The sequence below is a fragment of the Falco biarmicus genome, chromosome Z (genome assembly GCF_023638135.1).
Source record: "Falco biarmicus isolate bFalBia1 chromosome Z, bFalBia1.pri, whole genome shotgun sequence".
Lineage (NCBI taxonomy): Eukaryota > Metazoa > Chordata > Aves > Falconiformes > Falconidae > Falco > Falco biarmicus.
This window is the reverse complement of record NC_079311.1, coordinates 2,468,169-2,486,726: the sequence shown is the minus strand read 5'-3', so window position 1 is coordinate 2,486,726 and position 18,558 is coordinate 2,468,169. Positions and strand designations below refer to the sequence as shown.

At 40.7% G+C, this 18,558-nt stretch overlaps 1 protein-coding gene across 1 annotated transcript in view; it reads right to left on the bottom strand.

Annotated features, from left to right (window-relative positions):
* Nucleotides 1–690: 690 nt before the first annotated feature.
* The window catches only part of XRCC4 (X-ray repair cross complementing 4), a 184,459-nt gene continuing 166,591 nt past the window's right edge, over nt 691–18,558 (bottom strand). The window contains exon 8 of the mRNA XM_056324190.1: nt 691–4,481. Within this exon, the coding sequence (XP_056180165.1) occupies nt 4,373–4,481 (109 nt within the window). The 3' untranslated portion in view covers nt 691–4,372. The remainder of the gene's footprint in view (nt 4,482–18,558) is intronic.

Genomic DNA, 18,558 nt, shown 5'->3' with positions numbered 1-18,558 from the left:
CATTTTAAAAATACACAGTGTTTTTCTAACAGTAGCAGATTAATACTGATAGGTTTTATGAATGAAATTGGTTTTGGAGTGTATTTTATAATAGCAGGGAAATCATGTAATGGTCAGGGAAGGATGAAAATTCAGAAGCTGACCAACCTTATATGGAAAAGAAATGAGATGGAGGATGACAGATTGCCAAAAGGAAATTTAGGAAAAAGATTTGATAAGACCTCAGACTTTGTGAGGGGAATTAGAATCAAATTAGAGCAGAAAAATACTTAGCAGAAAAGAGGTACTAAGCCCTGATGCACTATGGAGACGAAGGGGAACAGAAGGGGTTTTCCAGAAGATGCGAAGCTTCTCCTAGCTGCTGCCCTTTCAGTAGGAAAACCAGCTCCTGGCACATTTTTCTAAGCTGGTATTGCTCAGAAGACATTCATTACCTTCAGTCTCTAAGCAGTCTGGACACACTTTCATTGCCGTGTTTTCCTACCATTTTTACTTCACTGTTTCCTCATTTTATTTTTCCCTCAAAGCAGATGGCAAGTCAGAAAAAAGAGCAGCTTAACCTTAAACATTTAGCAGCATCTCAGTTCTCATGTGTAAGGGCTTTTTCTTTCCTCAAGTACCTCTGGGCTGCTAGATCAAACTGCAGAAATTGTCAAAGCCAGCTAGACTGTACTAAACATTTCAAGACAATCATGTTTATACACACAATAATTTATATGTTACAGGTGCAAAGCAAGGAAGAACAATAGAACGAATACACACGTATAAACACACGGGTGTCTACTTTTGGGAATAATAGCCAGAAGTTAGTTACAACAGTGATACAGATAGGCAAAACATTATCTCAAAGTCAAAATAATATTTTCATCCCAAAGGCAATACTTTACACCGCACTTTCTCAGGAAAAGAGGTGGGTTTTCTTTGGTTCAGAACAATTATTTTGCTCTTGAAAAATACATTGTCAATCTTTTTGAACTAAAAGATCTGCTGGGTGAACAGGCAATTTTCAAACCTCAAATGACAAATTGTTATGCATAAAAATGTACACTCTGTTTAAATAGTTACTTTAAAAGTGAAAAACTCTAGATGAGTCTAACCGTTAATGAAAGATAGCACAGCTTTCCTCCTGTAAAACAAATGCATGTTTTGTCTTCCTCAAAAGTACAGTTTAAACAGAAGAAAAAAAATTATTTGGGAAATCATTTGCACAGTAGTATCAAACAGAAGTATTAATTAAGGATGGCCTTTAAAATTTGATCTGCGTTTCTTAACTTTGGTTAATTTCCTGTCTTGAAAAACCGTTTATGGGCATGTTTCTCTATTTTGTCTTCTGTCACCACTGAAATATTTTGGACGAGGGAGAAGCAATTGACTGACGTCTCATGTCAGGCTATTGCATGTGACAGTTTTATAGGCATGCCTGGAAAACATGGCCTTCCAAAAGGTGAGTTAGAAAACCGTGCTCACAAAGTAAGTCTAAGTTTAGTAGTTCTACTAAATAGAAGGTCGAATGGAGTGAGGCTTGAGTCCAGGACTGTTAGTGTTTTCACTAATGGGCTGGATGTTAGCAATGGAGAACGAACTTACAACATTCACCCATAACACCCCAAAAAGCTGAGGAAGAATGAGCATTCAAAATAATCTTGACAAACTAGAGAAATCAGCTCCAGAATGGGATGCAAGTCAATAGGGTTAAATGCCAGTTACGAAACCCACGTGGGAATAGTCAGCTGCACAAACACAGAATGGAAAAACAAGTGACTACCCAGTAACTCTGCACTGAAGAATCCAATGATTATGGCGGATCACAGCATGAACATTAACTATGAGATGTTATGCCATTGTGAAATAGGTGAACATTATATTTGATATATGAATAGGAGCACTGTCTGTTGACTCACAAGGGAACCCTTCTGCTCTGTAAGCTTTGGAAAGCCCCTGCAGCAGAAACTCCATTGGCGTGGAGTGATAGAAAAGATCCCAGCTTTTCTTGGAGACTTAACCAAGCACCACTGAGTATCATATTAATGCAGTAGGGTTTTGAAAAATACGTAAGAGGCGTTCTTACTGAGTTCCCTTCCCAAACTTAATCACAGGTTAATCTGAAACAGATTTTACTTGGCTTGGTCAATGAAGGCCACTGGGTCTATTTCAATGCATCCGGATGAATGACTTTGAGGATAAAGTGGACGCCCCCATTCCTTGTGGACAAATATGCATCCTAAAGAAGTTCCACGGATTTTCTGCAGCTTTTGCAATACTAAATCTGCTCTCACAAATAATTTGTGCTCATTTTGTCGTGTCTTTCCTCTTCAAAGTCAACTGGAAAATGAAACCTTATCAGCAGAAAAGCAATCCTTTCTCACACACGTCTTCAGGAAAGAGCATTTCACTAACACTTTATAGACAGTTGTGGAGACTGACATAGTGTAAGGCGTTGAGGGAAGAGGAGGTGTCCCTGCTTATACAAACAGTTTCAGCTGGCTGGAAACTGGGTCTGTACCACAGCAACCCTAACTAGACGACACACCTGTGCTCATATAGCCCAAGGTATGTATCCACCATCATGTAATTTTCTGCTCAACTCCTCGCTTGACTCTATAAACTTCAAAAAAAGAGAAAAGAATAAACATTCCGACAGACTTTATTACATCTGCCAACTGTGTGTAACATTTCCTATTTATATAAGAACATTTTACTATTAGAAACCAACAGTTTCTTGAAAGCAGATTTTCGCGGGATATTCAGCTCCATTTACCTTCATTTTACGCTGCAGGCACAATTAAACCAAGCTCTTGTATTGTGGGTTAAGTCATGGAACATTTTCACATTAAAACTGAAACGATATACAGGCTTTTGCTGAAAGCATTGTCAGATCAGCGCTGGAAGATTTTAAATCAGGCAATGTCTATGAATGGCTGTATGAATAGGTCTTTTGTGGTCCTGTCATTTCTCAGGCACAAAGTCTTTGTAGCAAGCAAAATATTTTGGCCATTCACGTTTTACTGTGTGATTTATATCATTGCCCCAAAGCCCTTTGTGAATTTAAAATGCTGTGACCATGTTTTCCAGAAAGGAATGCTTAAATATAGGATTCCCAGATCCTCATGTAAGTTCTTAAATGTGGCCCTGATCCTGCAAATACGGACACGGATGCTTTCAGTTAAACATAGGATTGAATTCTGGCAGAATCAGGGCCTAAATAAGCTGCCTTTTCAAAAATACCAAAGTAGTTTCCAAGGACCACTGCAAGCCGCAGAGCACAGAGGCAGGACTAGGTTGCATAGTCCTGCTGACTTCAACGGGATTACTCACATGTTTAACACCCTTGCTGGAGCATGTCCTTTCCGAGAAGCACTGGCTCCCTCTGCCTCAAACGAGAATGGGTTCAGGCTCTTAAAGCCGCAAAGCAGAAACCTGACATGCATGCTTAGCTCCGTACACTTGATTTTGACCGCTGAAGGTAAATACACGTTGCTACCTTTTTCTTCGATGAAGCCCTAAACCTAAATGTATGCACCAGCTTTGGGCAGGAAAAGGTCATGCACTAACACACTTTGCTAACTAGTCCCTTTACTCATACAGTGTCTAAGCAAATAAAACCAAAATTGATGTATTTTTAGAATGCGGGCGTTTTTTGTTGGTGTTTTGTTTGGTTTTTTTTAAAAATCAGCTTAAGAAAAGTGATGAATTATCAAAAATTACAATTCTAAAGGCTATGGATTTCTACAGAATGTTCAAATACAGTCAGTATTGACCTGATTAACACTTTACTCCCTAAAGCAGGAATACTTTATAATGCATAATGCTGCAGGGAACCTTCAAGTAAAAAGTGAAAGGATATTTCTTTGGATGCTCCAAGCCAGAAGATACGGTTCTGAACTCACAGTTTAGGAAAGTTGTATTTCAGTCAAAGTGGAAGATGATTTAGCTAGACCACGCCTACGCTGAGCTGCTCAAAAAAAGGGCAGCATATAAGGTAAGTACAGTGGTAGCCTTAATCTTCTTTACATCTGACATCCTCTGGGGACAACTGGAAACCAGTTGATTCTGGATACAATCGGCAGCCAGAGACTGTTAGGATGTAAAAACGCTATGGTGGTGGTCTCCTTCCCCACATCACATGATACAAGATCTACACTGCAGCTAAGCTGATTTCAAGGCTGTCACAAATCAAGTCTAGCAGGCCAAGTGTCTACAGCTGTGTAGTGAAGAATGGGGACAAGTACAGTGCAAGGGGATTACAGCAATATGTCATCGAATACTACCTCAGAGCAAAGATTTCAGCTCAGTGTCTACAACAAAGCCTTTCTGTTTTGCAGTTTATCTCTATTAGAAGCGTCAGTCTCTCAGTTTCTCAGCCAACAGATAGCTAGATGTCACCAAAGAGGTCCTCTGGCTCACAAGTGTTTTCCAGTGTTTCAAGATTCATCACATCCGGGGAATGCTTGCCCAATGTCTTCTGTGAGGCCAGACTGGGTCTGGAAATATAAAACAGAGAGATTTGATACAAATTCAGATACAGATATAAACAATCCCAACATATACACAGCCAAGGTAACCACTTAATAGTGTATTTTGAGCTTTTTGTTAAGGCTACATGTAAGAGAAAAGTGCTTTTTTGTAAGCGCTAATTACTTCTGAGAGGGCAATGGCAAAACAAACAGATGAAACTCAGCTTATAAATGTCAAGGCTTCAGCTATTTCGTTACGAATGTTAGGACCCTGAGAATGACCATTTCACCCACAGTTTTCACATGGAAAGCTAGGGAGAGCCAAATGCAGAAAATATGCAAAGGATCTGCTCTGCTGCTATTGCACAGCATGATGCTCTACTAACTGCTCTTTATTTTTTCCCTGGTGCTAAGCACGTGTCTGTTGTCCATCAGTTTGACACGGAGGCACACGAAGAATCTGAGTTGTCTCAAAGGTCCACTCCTCGAAGGTGCAAGCCTCTCTCCCAAACAGCAGAGCAGAAGAAAACAAAGGCAAAAGAAGAAAATCCTTTCATAATACAGGAATCCACAGGGAATACAGGGACTTTCAAATCCATGGCCTTTCCCCCTATGTACGTTGTGTTTACATTTGCTATAAATGTATGCAAAGAGAAGCACTTGCCGTTCATTGGTGTGTATGCTGAGGTGTGCGTTTGCACTCGTATAGCTGGGCATCACAGAGCCCTATCTGAAAACTTCAGGCCTGAATCAGACATCCATTGCACTGATTAACGTGCCACTCCGCATCAATCAGTCCTACTTAGCACACCTTTGGCTGCCCTCACCAACGTAGACACTTTAAATGTCTCTTGGCTATAATGGCTCCTTGTGTTTCTCAAAAACCCATCTTCACTGTTTCTCCTCTCTCAATGAGACACCACTCTGGTAAAGACAGCTCGTGTTTCCAAAGATGGTGGCATGTGCAACAGATTCTGATCCCCACAGGAATTAATCTTAAATGCATAGGCCAGATCTGCAAAAAAATCTTTGAATCCTGAAGAGTCAACTTTGCTTTTGCAAGCTTTAAGAGAATTATCAGTCACAGATAAGGGTGTTCTCAGTGACAAGATACACCAGGTTGATATCACTAGCTGCTTTGAAAATAAGACAGAATCTCTTAATCTTGGCTCAGTATGCCCTAGGGAATCAATGCAGGAAGCATGGAACAGATGTGATGTGCTGGTATTGTAGGATTTTGGACCGGTTGAAGTTTCATAAGGGTTGATGTCTTCATGCCCAGGTATATTCCAGTGGTGTAATCCTGACAGAAGGTGAAAAATTCATGTATTACCAAGGCCAACACATGAGCCACCAGGATGGAAAGAACTAGACAGAAGCGATAGAAAGTGTTACTCTCAAATGCTGCCATATATGGGGGCTTAGTGCAATGAGGCATAGGATCATAGACTCATAGAACCACTTAGATTGGAAGAAACCTTTAAGATCAGCAAATCCAACCATTAACCTAACACTGCCAAGTCCACCACTAAACCAGTCCCTAAGAGCCACACCTACAAGTCTTGCAAAAGCAATCTTTACCTTCAGACTAACTCAACCACTTGCCGTTAATTGCTCCATGTTGTAGAGCCAACATAGTTACAAAAATTCAGTAATTTTTCTTCTTTTTAAAGAATTTCCAACAGATTCGGAACCAAGTTTCCCAGAACCCCTACCCAGAAATCTCTAGGGAGCAGAAGGTTTTATAAAACGTTGCAGTCTTCAAAGTACAATAAGTTTCCTAAGACCCCAGCCACTGCATGATTCATAGCCTCTCACACCTCAAGTTTGTCAGGCCCTTGGAGATTCAGAGGTTTCACCACGATGTTTCCTGCTGTGGACCTGAGGAATGATTTTCATTTCAAGGTGGAGCCCCCTGTGTTCCTGGAGAATCAGCAAAAGCCCAGTAAATGCCGATTCTGGAATGCTGTCACTTCCTAAGAGCTCTCTGTTATTCACAAGGGTTTCCTCACCATGCTATCCATCACTCCAGCTCTGCAAACCATGGTAAAGTCAATGTACTGGTATATCCAGATTATGATATTTTCTTTCTCTGGAAGTCTAACTAGCGTTTTCTGTGAATTCTTCCAAAACGCTTTCCTTCAGGTCCGAATAAATTGTGTCCAAGCATATTTTTTTTCCTGTTGGTATGCAGTGACATCTAGACAGACGGGTGTCTCATCAAAAGTCACTTGGACTAACTGTGGAACAAACCTGCCAGAATCAGACCCTTAGCCAATGACCTCTGGTCATCAGGATCAGATCACTCCACAGCCAGCAGTCAATTTATTTGTACCATAATTTTCTTTCAAATATAGGTAGCATACTCCAACACAGTGTGATGCTCAAGGTTACTTATTGAAGGCGTGTCGTGCCTTTACCTTTCTAAGTCTGTCTAAAGCACTAAGACTCCAGTGAGAATGTATGTAAAACACACAGTATAAAGCCACACATTGATAATTTTAATTAATTCTGAAAGGTCACATCAGCAAATAAATTAGGCTGCGAAGACCTCTGTACTACCACAGGCTACTTCAGGCAGTGGAATTTTTTTTTTTAGAGCATATCCTCATACGCCATACAGGCACATGACTAAAAGACTTCCGGGACTCCACATTTGTGGACTTTGAGGTTTCACCTATCCCAGCACTTTCTGATTTTGAAAAGCAAGTCTGACAGTGCTTAAGCAACTTCAACAACAATTTTATCCTCATCGGCTAAAATAACCGTTTTCAGCACCATACACGAGATCACAGCTATAAGCCAAATCACTGTGGAGTCTCAACTTTACACAGCTAGGACTATTAAGCTTCTGTGTTCTTGTAAGAACATGGTCCTCATTTAATCTCCACAAGCTGTATTACCATGCCTGTGAATAAACCCAACGGCACTTGCAAAGTGGAAGCATTGGGCTCTTTACATGAAGTTCACAAGCAACTTAACTTTGGTTTTAAGACTTGATGATTCCTATTTACATGGCAATTATTCACTGAATGGCAACAGCTTGCTTTGTGCTGTGAAATTATTTTGAACCTTGGATTCTCACTGAAGCTGTATTACCATACGCTAATGCATAACTGACTTAATTTCTTTAAATTGCAGTGAGTTGTATAGTCCTCTCTTGCCAAAAAGCCTGCAAGTAAGGCATTCTTGAAAGTTTATTCTTCTGTTGGATCACTTTTTGAAGTCTTGCCTTTTGGTAAACTTAAACTCCATTAACACATCTGGAGAACTGCTGACTGTAAGAGATCATTTCATATTTCCTGACATTTAGTTCAAGCCCTTCATAAATTGAGACAGAAGACCAGTTCCACAGCTGGTGTGAATCACTGGAGAACTAATAATGTCAGTGGAGCTCTGCTGACTTCCACCAGCTGAGATTCTGGCCCAAGATTTGGAAGAAAGTGGTTACATTACTTGGTATTTCTTTCCACAGCTGAGTAACAGCCATAAGAAACAGAAGACACACAACACTTCAGTACTTAAGTAAACAGCAGAGAAGCTCAAAGCTATGCAGGGTCACGGTTTTGCATAGCTTGGGAGAAAATCCAACACCTTTTGCAGTAGGACAGATGGACCACTCCCATCTGTTTCTTGTGATCAATTATTCCTGAGTTCACACAGACCCCAGAGAAGATCTGCACAACGTCGTTCCAGCTGCAACAGACCACCAGTTCCACAAGATAATGTTTGTGAAGCCGTAGAAAGTAGAAAATAACCTCCTACGTGACTGCTACGAATGACAGGATTAAAAAGATCTTTGTAGTGGCAAAAAGATCACACAAGTTGTAGTTGCACTGAAGGAAAATCAGCTCCAACATCAGCACAACTGCTCCTCACGAGGTACTTCTTGCTGGAAATAAGAAATGTTCTCGCACTTAGCTATGCTTGTATTGTCAGCCTAGCACATTACAGTTACAATTTTTGTGTTCTCCAGCAGCTCTCATGGGATTTGAAAAAAAAATCCTTGTAAATTAACATAGCTAGAAAAGTTTCCCAAGAAACTTAAGCAATCTAGGAGGCATAGCTGTCTCCTTGGACCACTACATTATTTTCCTCATTTTTTAGAAACTGAATTAATCAGTTCCAATCAAAAGTCGGCATTTTACTAGAAGAGGAGATTTTGGCTCTCCCAGAAGATGTGTGGCAGTGTTTTAGGAAAAGGCTGAATTTCTCAGCGTGCATATCTTTCCTTAGCCTGGTTTAATGCTTCAGTTTTGTCATTAAACTGAAAAAAAATGAAGGCTTAATACCATGAGCAGATATTAACAGGGGATATAACCTGATATATACTTTCTTCGGTATCATAAAAATAGGTGGCAGCAGCAGCTTATAAACAGAGAATTGGTAGCCATTGCAGCATAAACATAGGAACAAAGGTGAGGCACCTCAAACACTAACGAGCGCTCACATTGCAACTGGCAGGGTGAAAGCTCAGAGCAGCATTTGTGCTCCAGAGATGGTATTTTCAGTTCACCCTGAGAAAAGAACTTGGATTCTTTGATTTATAAGCAATCTGCAGTCTTGGCTGTATAAACATTGTCTTCACAGAAGGTCCTCAGAAGAAAGGTGCTCATCAGCCATTGTTAATAAGGATTGTGAAAGGAGCTCATGGCTCATGGCTATACGTAAAACCTTGGCCTTGAATAACCAATGCCCTGTGGTGCAAGCTCTTGGGAGACACCATATTGATTGCCTGTGGCTACTGGACAAAAAGAAGAAACTTCAACCATGAAAAGAAAAAGAAATGGTGTAACAGAGGAGCGGGGAAAGCCTCTTATGTGAATAGATGCCTCAAGTACACTGTGTGCAGACAGACCCCTTTAAAGTTGGGTATCAAAAATGTAAGGAGTCTAAATTGAAACTACATCTGATTAAAAACACAGTGACATTCCCCTTTACAGAAGTGCTACCAGGATTGTAATTTAAGGTCAATTATAAAGGCATTTTTATTTTAAATTCAATTTATAATGGAAAATCAAACTCAGTAATTTGGTTTAGGTTTTGGCAATATTATGAGCATTCAACTTCCAGATATAGTCTACTCTGGCATTTATTCCTAGAAATAATGTGAAAACAAACCCATATATTTCTAATTGATCTTGCAAAAGAGGAGAACTTGCTGGACACCCTCACCTTCATGATCTGAAATTACAGTTGATGGGCTTTTCTCTAAGCTATGTCATTGATGAAACTGAAAAAAATTCTGCCAATTTCAATCATCTGAAGAGATCAGTGGTGTCAGAGATCATCAGAGCTCAAGCTGTACCTGGCCCCGACACAAATTCACAGAGGCTAGAGAAAAATACTTAGGAAATAGCTGAAAAGAATTATTTCTAGCTTAAGGGATACTGTCCCATCCCTCTTAGAGAACCTTCCATGCGTGGCGTTTTCCTACACGCAGTGTATTAAGCAAACAGTCCAGTCTCAGTTAACGTCAGCAGACAGATAATAATAAGCAGCTTGTTCAATTACACAGTTAATGAAGAATATTTTCAATGCAGCAACCACAAATTTAATGTTCAGCCAGGGAATCAACGTTCCTTAATAAGCTTCCACCTCTGGCTGAAAGCCAAGCTGTAACTGCACCTGCATTCATCACAGCCACTGCGCAGTAAGATAAGTCTGTAGTTCCCTCAATAAACAAAACTCAAAGCAAAACTTCAAAAACCAGGACACTGTCTTAAGCTCATGCAAGCACCACTCTTTGCTCTCTAGAACTAGAAACTATCAAATAGGGGACAATTTTGATTTATGCTTATACACGCTCTTTTTCTTTACATATCCCTGGAATCCTCCAGAGGGAAAAAAGTGAACTAGGAGTCCCCGAAATGTCACAGAAATTGGTATAGTGATTGTGGCGAGAACAAATTCACTAACAAATCTGCTACACTGAGATGATATTCATACATCTCCTATTGATATAACTTTTAATATTGATATAACTTCCAATGACTGTTTAGATCTGTTCTCAACATTATTAATAATCCACTCTATTTAGTCCTACAAAACAGAAGTCCAAAGATCCTCAGAAAACAGTATGTAATGTCCAAAACGGCTTCACAGACAACATGTCATGTAAACAATACTGACCGTACTTTTTTATTCAGTTGCAAATTCCCAATTAACTTCAGTTGGCGTAGGTGCAAGTCCTTATTTCAAGAGAGCATTCCAGTTTAATAATATAGTCTTGGATCTTTATATCTGACTGAATGCACTTGCAGATGCTTACTAACAAAGATCTACTTAAAAATGTAATAATAGACGTCACTTATAAAGGAAAGCCCTAAACCATGTTTGTTTTAGACAAGTGGCACATATTTCTGTGGCTCAGTTCCACTTAAACTCCTTCTTGCTTAAATAAACTGGACCAAACTGCCTTTGAGGAACATACTAGCACCACTGCCTTCACTGGGAAAAAAACCCCCAAATCTCTTAATCATAGCTACAAAAGCACATAGTAAAGGAAAACTTAGTTTGTTTAGGAATTTTGTCAAGGTCTTTCATAAATCCAGTACATCGCAGATTTATTGGCAAATGCTAGAAGCCATTCCTCATAGCCATTAAGAGCTATTTATCACATATACATTTATATAACACCAGCACCGGCTAAACTGTGTCATAACCCTTTTCCAGGCTGTCAGACCCTGGAGCTGCTCTCTCTCCCTAACCCTTTCTTATCCCCTCAGGGTGATCACAAACAGTAGCCAGAGACCTAAGGGGGCAAATAAAAATCCCCGAACCAATTTTTCATGTAGGAAATGCGTGTCCTCCTGCTCCCCTGTCTGCTGCCCTCCAGGACAGAAGGGGTCGAGATGGCTGTTGCACAGTGGTGGAGCGTGGAGGGGCAGGTCTTCCACCTGAAAATCTGAAGCCTGCAGACAGCAGCTACAACTGCAAAGCCACCTTGAATCAAATCACAAAAAATAAGAGCATTTAACTGGAGGAAAACCCAGCAACCCTAAAACCTAGATTGTGCTTCAGATGTTCCATGTCTTTTCCACTCCTTTCCAGTACTGAGGCTCTGTTTAAATCCCAATGAATTCAACAGGAGCTAAGCGCTTGCCTGAAGTTTACAAAGCTTCCCGAACCTGAAGTTGAAAGAAGCACTTGTTTACAAAGCTTCCTGAACCACAGCTTCAGCTCGCAACTCTCGGGGGTCTACCCTTCGCACTGACTGCTATAGAATGAAACCCACAACTTCACAAATTAATAAAATTTAAGTTATTCTTAAAGAAAAATGGATTAGTCCCGCATTCATAGGATGAAAAGTTCCCTCTTAATACTAGACTGGGGTACTCTTTTTACTAAATTACTAGGTATAGCTAAAAAAATCCTCTTATCAGAAGGAGGTAGGAGAATCGACGGACATAATCCTAAAAATGATCTTTTAAAAACTCCTATAATTGAATTAGGCAAATTCTTTCTCCCTGCTGAACAATCTGTACACATATACTGGTGCCCCGGCAGAAACCTATTACTGCCCAGATCACCCACTATCCACAGATCTGCTGGGCAGGTTTTGAATCATTCACTTTAATCAGCTTATTGCGGAAAACCACTCTGGGTCGGTACAGTGTACGGATATGACTTAAGTATGCATTTTCTGATGACAAAATGCACTTAGAAAGATAAAGTAGCAGTGAGTTATTAATAAATCCGGAAGCAGCGAATTGAATAAAATGGAAGGGGTTTTCAATTTACAAGTTAAGGTAGAGCAGATAAAGTATAATAAGCCTTTTTTTCCTCCCTGTAATAGGTCTTTATTGAGTAGAAAATTGTTTTAGTACTGATAATTGTACTTTCCTTTCTGCCGTCTCTTAACTCCTATTCAGCCTCTACTATGTTCCTCCTGCCCCCGCCGTAGCCACAGATCTGAACTCATTCATACTTGGCTGAAATAAGATCAAACCTTTGATATTTAACATCAAATCCCTGCCTACAGTGACACCTGTGAGAGCTGCAACATGTTCAAACAGCAGTACAAAAAAAAAAAAAAGGGGGAAGGGGGTGGGTGGTGGGTGGGGTGCCTGGGACACAGCACATTCAGCCCTTTGAAAACATAAGGAGAAATGTAAAAATAGGAACAGTGGCTGAGACAGAACAGAGATGGACACTGGAACAGCCAGGGTTTTCTGGCTAAAATGGAGATTTTTCTCCTTTGCATTTTCATCATGCCTTACCCATTCCTGAGGTACCTCCTCACCCAGGGTAGAGAACATACATTGGCTTTGTCTGCCTGATGCCAACCCTACCCCTTACTTTGGGGTGCATAAAGCAAATGAACGTGGGCTGAGGAGCCTGGTTCTGACTCCTGAGCTTCTTAACTGGCTAGTAATAATACTTCTTTTTACTTTGGACATGTGGTTAAGATGTTTTAACAACCTTCCCTTTAGAGAGCCTGTCTATCAAAATGTCTGTTCAGTAGAGTAAAGAAGCCACTTTGAAAACCTATCTTCTATTATCATATGAAGCAGAAATCACCTGCAGCTTATGACGGAACTGCTGTAAGACAGCCGGTATGGCAGGCTTCAAAACTGATTTTTTCTCCTCTGACACCCCAACTGGTCTCCATCCATTCGAGCTCTCAGGGTCTGCCTAAGCATCAATATCTACAGTAAGTACTTTACCAGGAGCACTTAACAACAGACCAAATACCCAAGTCATTGCTTGCTGGGTAAATGCTGCAAAAGAATCTAGACTATAAGATTTTTAAGAAAGGTTATACTACCTCCAAAAACAACAACCCCCGCAACTAACCAAAGGGACAGGACTGGCCCTGTGTGTTTCTTTTAACTGAAATCCGGACATAAAGAGGGGTTTTCTTTCTAATGAGCCCCTCTACTTTTTATTTCCATAAATGGTCATAGTCACAGAAAGATTCTTTAGCCCCTAAATTTCAGATATTTCCTTTTCTGGCAGAACCGTTTGCATCCATGTTGTACCAGGATCTAAGGGACAGTCTCAGCTTTCACATGCACACATGGACCTCCCCCAGCAATGAAGGTCGGACAATTAACTGGTGCTAAGCTGGCTGTGACTGGGCTGGGATTGCTGCAGATCTGTCCCCAAAGGTGCTACGGAGGGGAGCCAGAATGGCCACCAGTCAGGTCCTGCCTCTGCATTGCAGGCCACCCATCCTGGTTTTGAGAAAGGAACCGAGACGGCCGATGGACGGGAGTTACATGGCACGAATTAATCAACATGGCAAGCTGAAAGACAGCAACCAACTCGGTACCTTAGACACAACTTTCTGATGACGACCTTTCCATGAATATAGACGGGCACAGTTTCAGGGAGCCTATGCACCCCAAGTCCCTCTACCAGATACTCCTTCTCAGGCTCCAGGCTTTCAGAGACACTTCGTTAATCAGGAAATTAAAAGCAGGGTCTTGGACAGACTTCAGGCATCTGAGGCTGGACTATCTATCACTTGTCAAGACTACTAACCAGATGCACAAATGCAACCATGAGAACATGCAATACTGCTGACACACAGCCAGGCTGCTTCGGGCTGCTGCGCTCCCCTGCTCACCACCCTTACTTGGAGAGATCACCTTATGCTTTAGGCTCCAAGCCTGCTCAGCACCTGTCTTGGCACGAGGCACGGACACCTGCAAGTGTTATTTCACATGCAGTGTAACTAAAAAGCATACAGCAATTTTGGTCACGGTGACCCGCACTGGGCTTCCCGCAAGGAAGAAACAGGCCATGTCAGCCAGTCTAGAACAGGTAAGGGAAAAGGTGATTTACCAGGCACCTACAACCTGGGAACAGCCGTCCTTGGGTCAGCCCAGTGCTGCTCAGAACCCCTTCTCCAGCAGCGGCCAAAAACAGATGTCTGCTCTTTGAATGAAGAGTACGGTGTTTTCCCAGCGTCCAAGCATTTGCAGCTCAGAGGCGCCCTGAGCCTGGGGTTAATTTCTGTGTATTCAGTAATATGCAGCACATTTCTCGTTCACAAAATGGCCCTGTCCTCCCCTGAGCCCGTGTAAACTTCTAATATTCCCAAAAACCTTGAAGGATCTCCACAGGCAATACATAGGAATAGGAAAAACAGCAGAAAACATAGAGTACCATGAGAAGGGTGAAAAACATGACAAAATTGATTAGATACCAATATGCAATAATTTTCTTAACACAGCCATTTCAGTTCTACAGCCGAAGACAGATTTTATCTTCAGTTGTGATATATTAGTATAAACCTGAAGTACCTCCATCTTGCACCAGTCTGGTTCGAACCAGTATTCAAACTTTATAAAATTTTAATCCAGAGAGAGCTTTGATAATTGTGCTGGTGCTGCACCACTGACAAATTTAGATACTTTGCCTTTTTGTGAGTTTCAGCATAGTGCTGTAAGAGATTTTTTTGTCTTACAAATGCATTAGGAGAAAAGGGAGCACCATATAGGTGGGCAACTGGGACTTTATTAGGAGAAGGTGGATGTCAATCAGAGTAGAATAATCATGGTGAAACAGATGCTGCCTGTGTAAAACAACCCAGTGTGCTGTATAGATGAATCACTGAAAGTGCAATTACACCTGCATCTTGGGTTACTGGTAACAGGTCCAGTTACTGGAAACCCAGCTGGCTTGATCCACACTACAGTACTGGGAAACAGGAAAAGAATAACACTCATTTTTCAAGTACACCTCCTCGCTTGATGTCTCCATTTTTTCTTTTCAGAGAAAAAATAAAAATCGATAGTAGGTTTATAGCCCAACAATCGCAGGTCTTCTGTTAACTAAGATTGTGACAGTTTTTATGTTTTGTATCTTGATTCTGTCTAAAATAGTTATCTTCGCAAAAAAGAGAGGGAGAGAAAGTGAAAGAGCAAGAATAAGAGTTCCCATCTGAAACATAGCACATAACTGCCTCAGCCCTGGCATAAATTCTCATGATCAGAGTGAACAGTTCAGATAGTACAAATGGATGCAAAGAATTTAAAAGACCTAGTTGTTCAAGGAGTTGTGGTTTTTTTTTCAAGGATTATTATAAATAAAAATGGTTGTTTGAAAAGCTTCCCAATAATTGTGGCAGACAGAAAGCATTTCTGGTATCATTGGGGAAAGAAAGAAGTTTTCAGAATTCAGTCTGAAGCCTGGATTTTCAGTCCAAACCTAGCTTAGCTCTCCTTTTGACAAAATCAGCTTCTTTCAGAGCAGAGTCAGACTAAGTTACTGGCACTTCGAAAATGATTGCACATGGAATTACCAAAGCTCTTCAGCTCTGAGGATTCATCTCAGGGTTGATGAGTTCCTGCTTTCACTTGTTCCAGCACCGTGCAGGGTAAGCTGCAATTCCCTACATGACATTGCTGGCATGCAGCCCTCCTAATCCCCCACTGAATCTTCCAAAGAATTTTATTACTAACAATATGTAGCATAACAATTGACTGCATTGTACATACACATATATACTCTTGCCTATTAAAAGATTATAGGTCTGGTCATGAAAGATGGAGTTTCCCCACTGGCTTTATTTTGCTTTGTATAGGTTCTTTGTACACAACATGCTAACATCAGCCGTCCAAAACACAGCAGGAGGTCAGCGGACTGTGTTTTTAACCTATTTGCTTTGTTTCCCCACACCCGTCTGGACTCACTAGTCAGACAGAAGTCCAAAGTATATGGCCATCTTATTTTTACCTTTTAAAACTAAGGTCAAAACGGAAAACTAACAAATAAGACTGCCCCGGTTGCGTGTGCCATTGGGTTTTGACACAAACCAGAAGCAAGGAAAGAAACCCAAAGCACATCCTACTCACTGGTTAGGTTTTGATGGTGATATTTGTGTGTTCGCTTTGTAGGCAATTGCTTGTGCATTGTTCTGCCAGGTACACAGCATTCATTGGAAATGCCTGTCTCAACATAAAGCATACAACAGAATCAGTAAGAAATTAATAGGTGCTGACATACTGATTCTATGCACTTTCTTTAAACTACGAGGACATTTTAAACATCAATGAAATAATAAAATAATTTATATTGATCCCTGCAAAAACCATGACGCAAGATAGGTATTTGGAACAAAGCAGCAAACTGAGAAAGATGTTTGACTGTGTGTCTGGTTTAATAACCAATGTAGCTTTTACAAAAATTTGTTGACCAGCTTTACACCAGCCACTATGAGAAGAGGAATCCATTCTACCTTTTCATACTCAGTATTGCTGATTGTAATAAGATATTCAGGCAACAGTAATAAAAGCTCATTCTAAATCTGGTGGGAACCGATGAAAGCCATTATGGTGAGGGCTTGGTACTGTCAAACTGTCAAGTTTCAAGCTTAATGTAATTCTTCAGAGTTTATGCTTTCTCTATTCCAGAAGAAAAAGACTGCAAGCCATTTTCTGCTGAGATTGCTGTGAGACCAAGGAAGCAAGCCATTTAACTACAGAATGCCAAAACACTATATAAGGCACCAATAAAACTATGTGTCATGTTACAGCAATTCTTCAGGAAGGGAACTGTCTTGCACTCTTGGATATTACTAGTTAAAAAATACGACAAGGGCCTTGAGGCCCTTGGTGGGGTGGGGTGTGAGAAATTTCAGAGGTCTAGGAAGCGCGTTCATTTAAATTTTATTAATTGTTTCTGTTTTTCTATGCTAGAGACATGTTCCATTGTGGAGGAAACAATGAAATAATATAAAATAATAATGAGTCATTAGGTTTAGCCTGAATACTGCCATTTATCAGCAGAACATATTCTGCTTGAAGTTTTTTCTACAACTTCTTGCAAAACTAGCACTGATACGAATCCCCTACACACACTTCCAAGTCACACAAGCTTTGTGATTGTAAAAAACACAGAACTGCCAAAACAAGGTGCATTCTGTGTCCTACCTGTGTGAAAGTCAAGTATGGCATGGATACCCAGTGGAGCTGGCTCCACAACGCTGACAGCAAAGTGCCACCAGGTCTATGGAATTACAGAAGATCCCAAAACGGAAGGGAGCCATAAGGATCATTGAGTCCAATTCCCTACTCGTCACAGGACCACCTAAAACTGAAACATGTGACTAAGAGCTTCATCCAGACACTCCTTGAACTCTATTTATCAGTCTTCAGCTCCTCAGTTGAAGCTCCCTGTGATGATGAAATTCATCCTGAACAATGACTGGATGCACCAGGAGGCAGATCTCTCAGGGAAGACAGATTACTTCACCTGTTTGTTTCCAATATTCCATGAAACAACAACTGTCAGTTCATAGTGAACCTGAACTGGAGTTGAACCACTTGCCAAGCAGCCAGTGAGTAGACAGCAATAAATAACGATGCATGAAGTCAACCTCAGTGGAAATAATACTCCACTTTGAGTTTTAATTCTATGCTGAGGGAAATAAGATTTTCTCTTTCACTGGGGGGCCAGGCGTATTAAAACTCTGTGAAAGAGAGTACAGCACAGGGCCACGTAAGGGACCCAGATAATGTGACGGAGATCTGGCAGAGATCATAACCCAGGCAGGAAAGACCACAGAAGGAAACCCCAGTTCCAGATCTAGGAGTGTTAAAGTGCCATCTATACTATCTATGTTACATCTGCTCACCTCCAGCAAAGAGGAGGTGCGGCCAAACTATAAATAAATCAGCATGGTATAAGAAAAACAACTGAGACTTTGATAAAACTAGTATTAATGACTTTGGCTTGTCACAATTGCTGCATTAAAAAAAACCAACCAAACCCAAAAACCAACACAACTTTCCTCTGTTAGACAAAAAATTCCCAAGAACAAAAAAAAAAAAGTCGTGTTCATCCACAGCCTAGGAGACTATGCAGGAATGAATTAAAACAAAGCTATCCCCAGGCACAAGGGGTAGGATGCCGTAAATATAAAAGCAACTGATGGGCATTGTACCATTTGCTGCTCACAGATAAGATGCCTATACCTACAGAAGGAGAGGCTGTTTGGACTTGAAACTACTTCTGTTCTTCCCTGCACAACAGTTTAATGAACAGATACACACATTTAACTGACCCTTGCTTCACAACAGGAAGTGCTCAACAGGCAGAAGAAAGAGTTGGTAGACAAGACACAAAGAATGAAACCCCTATTTGATTACTA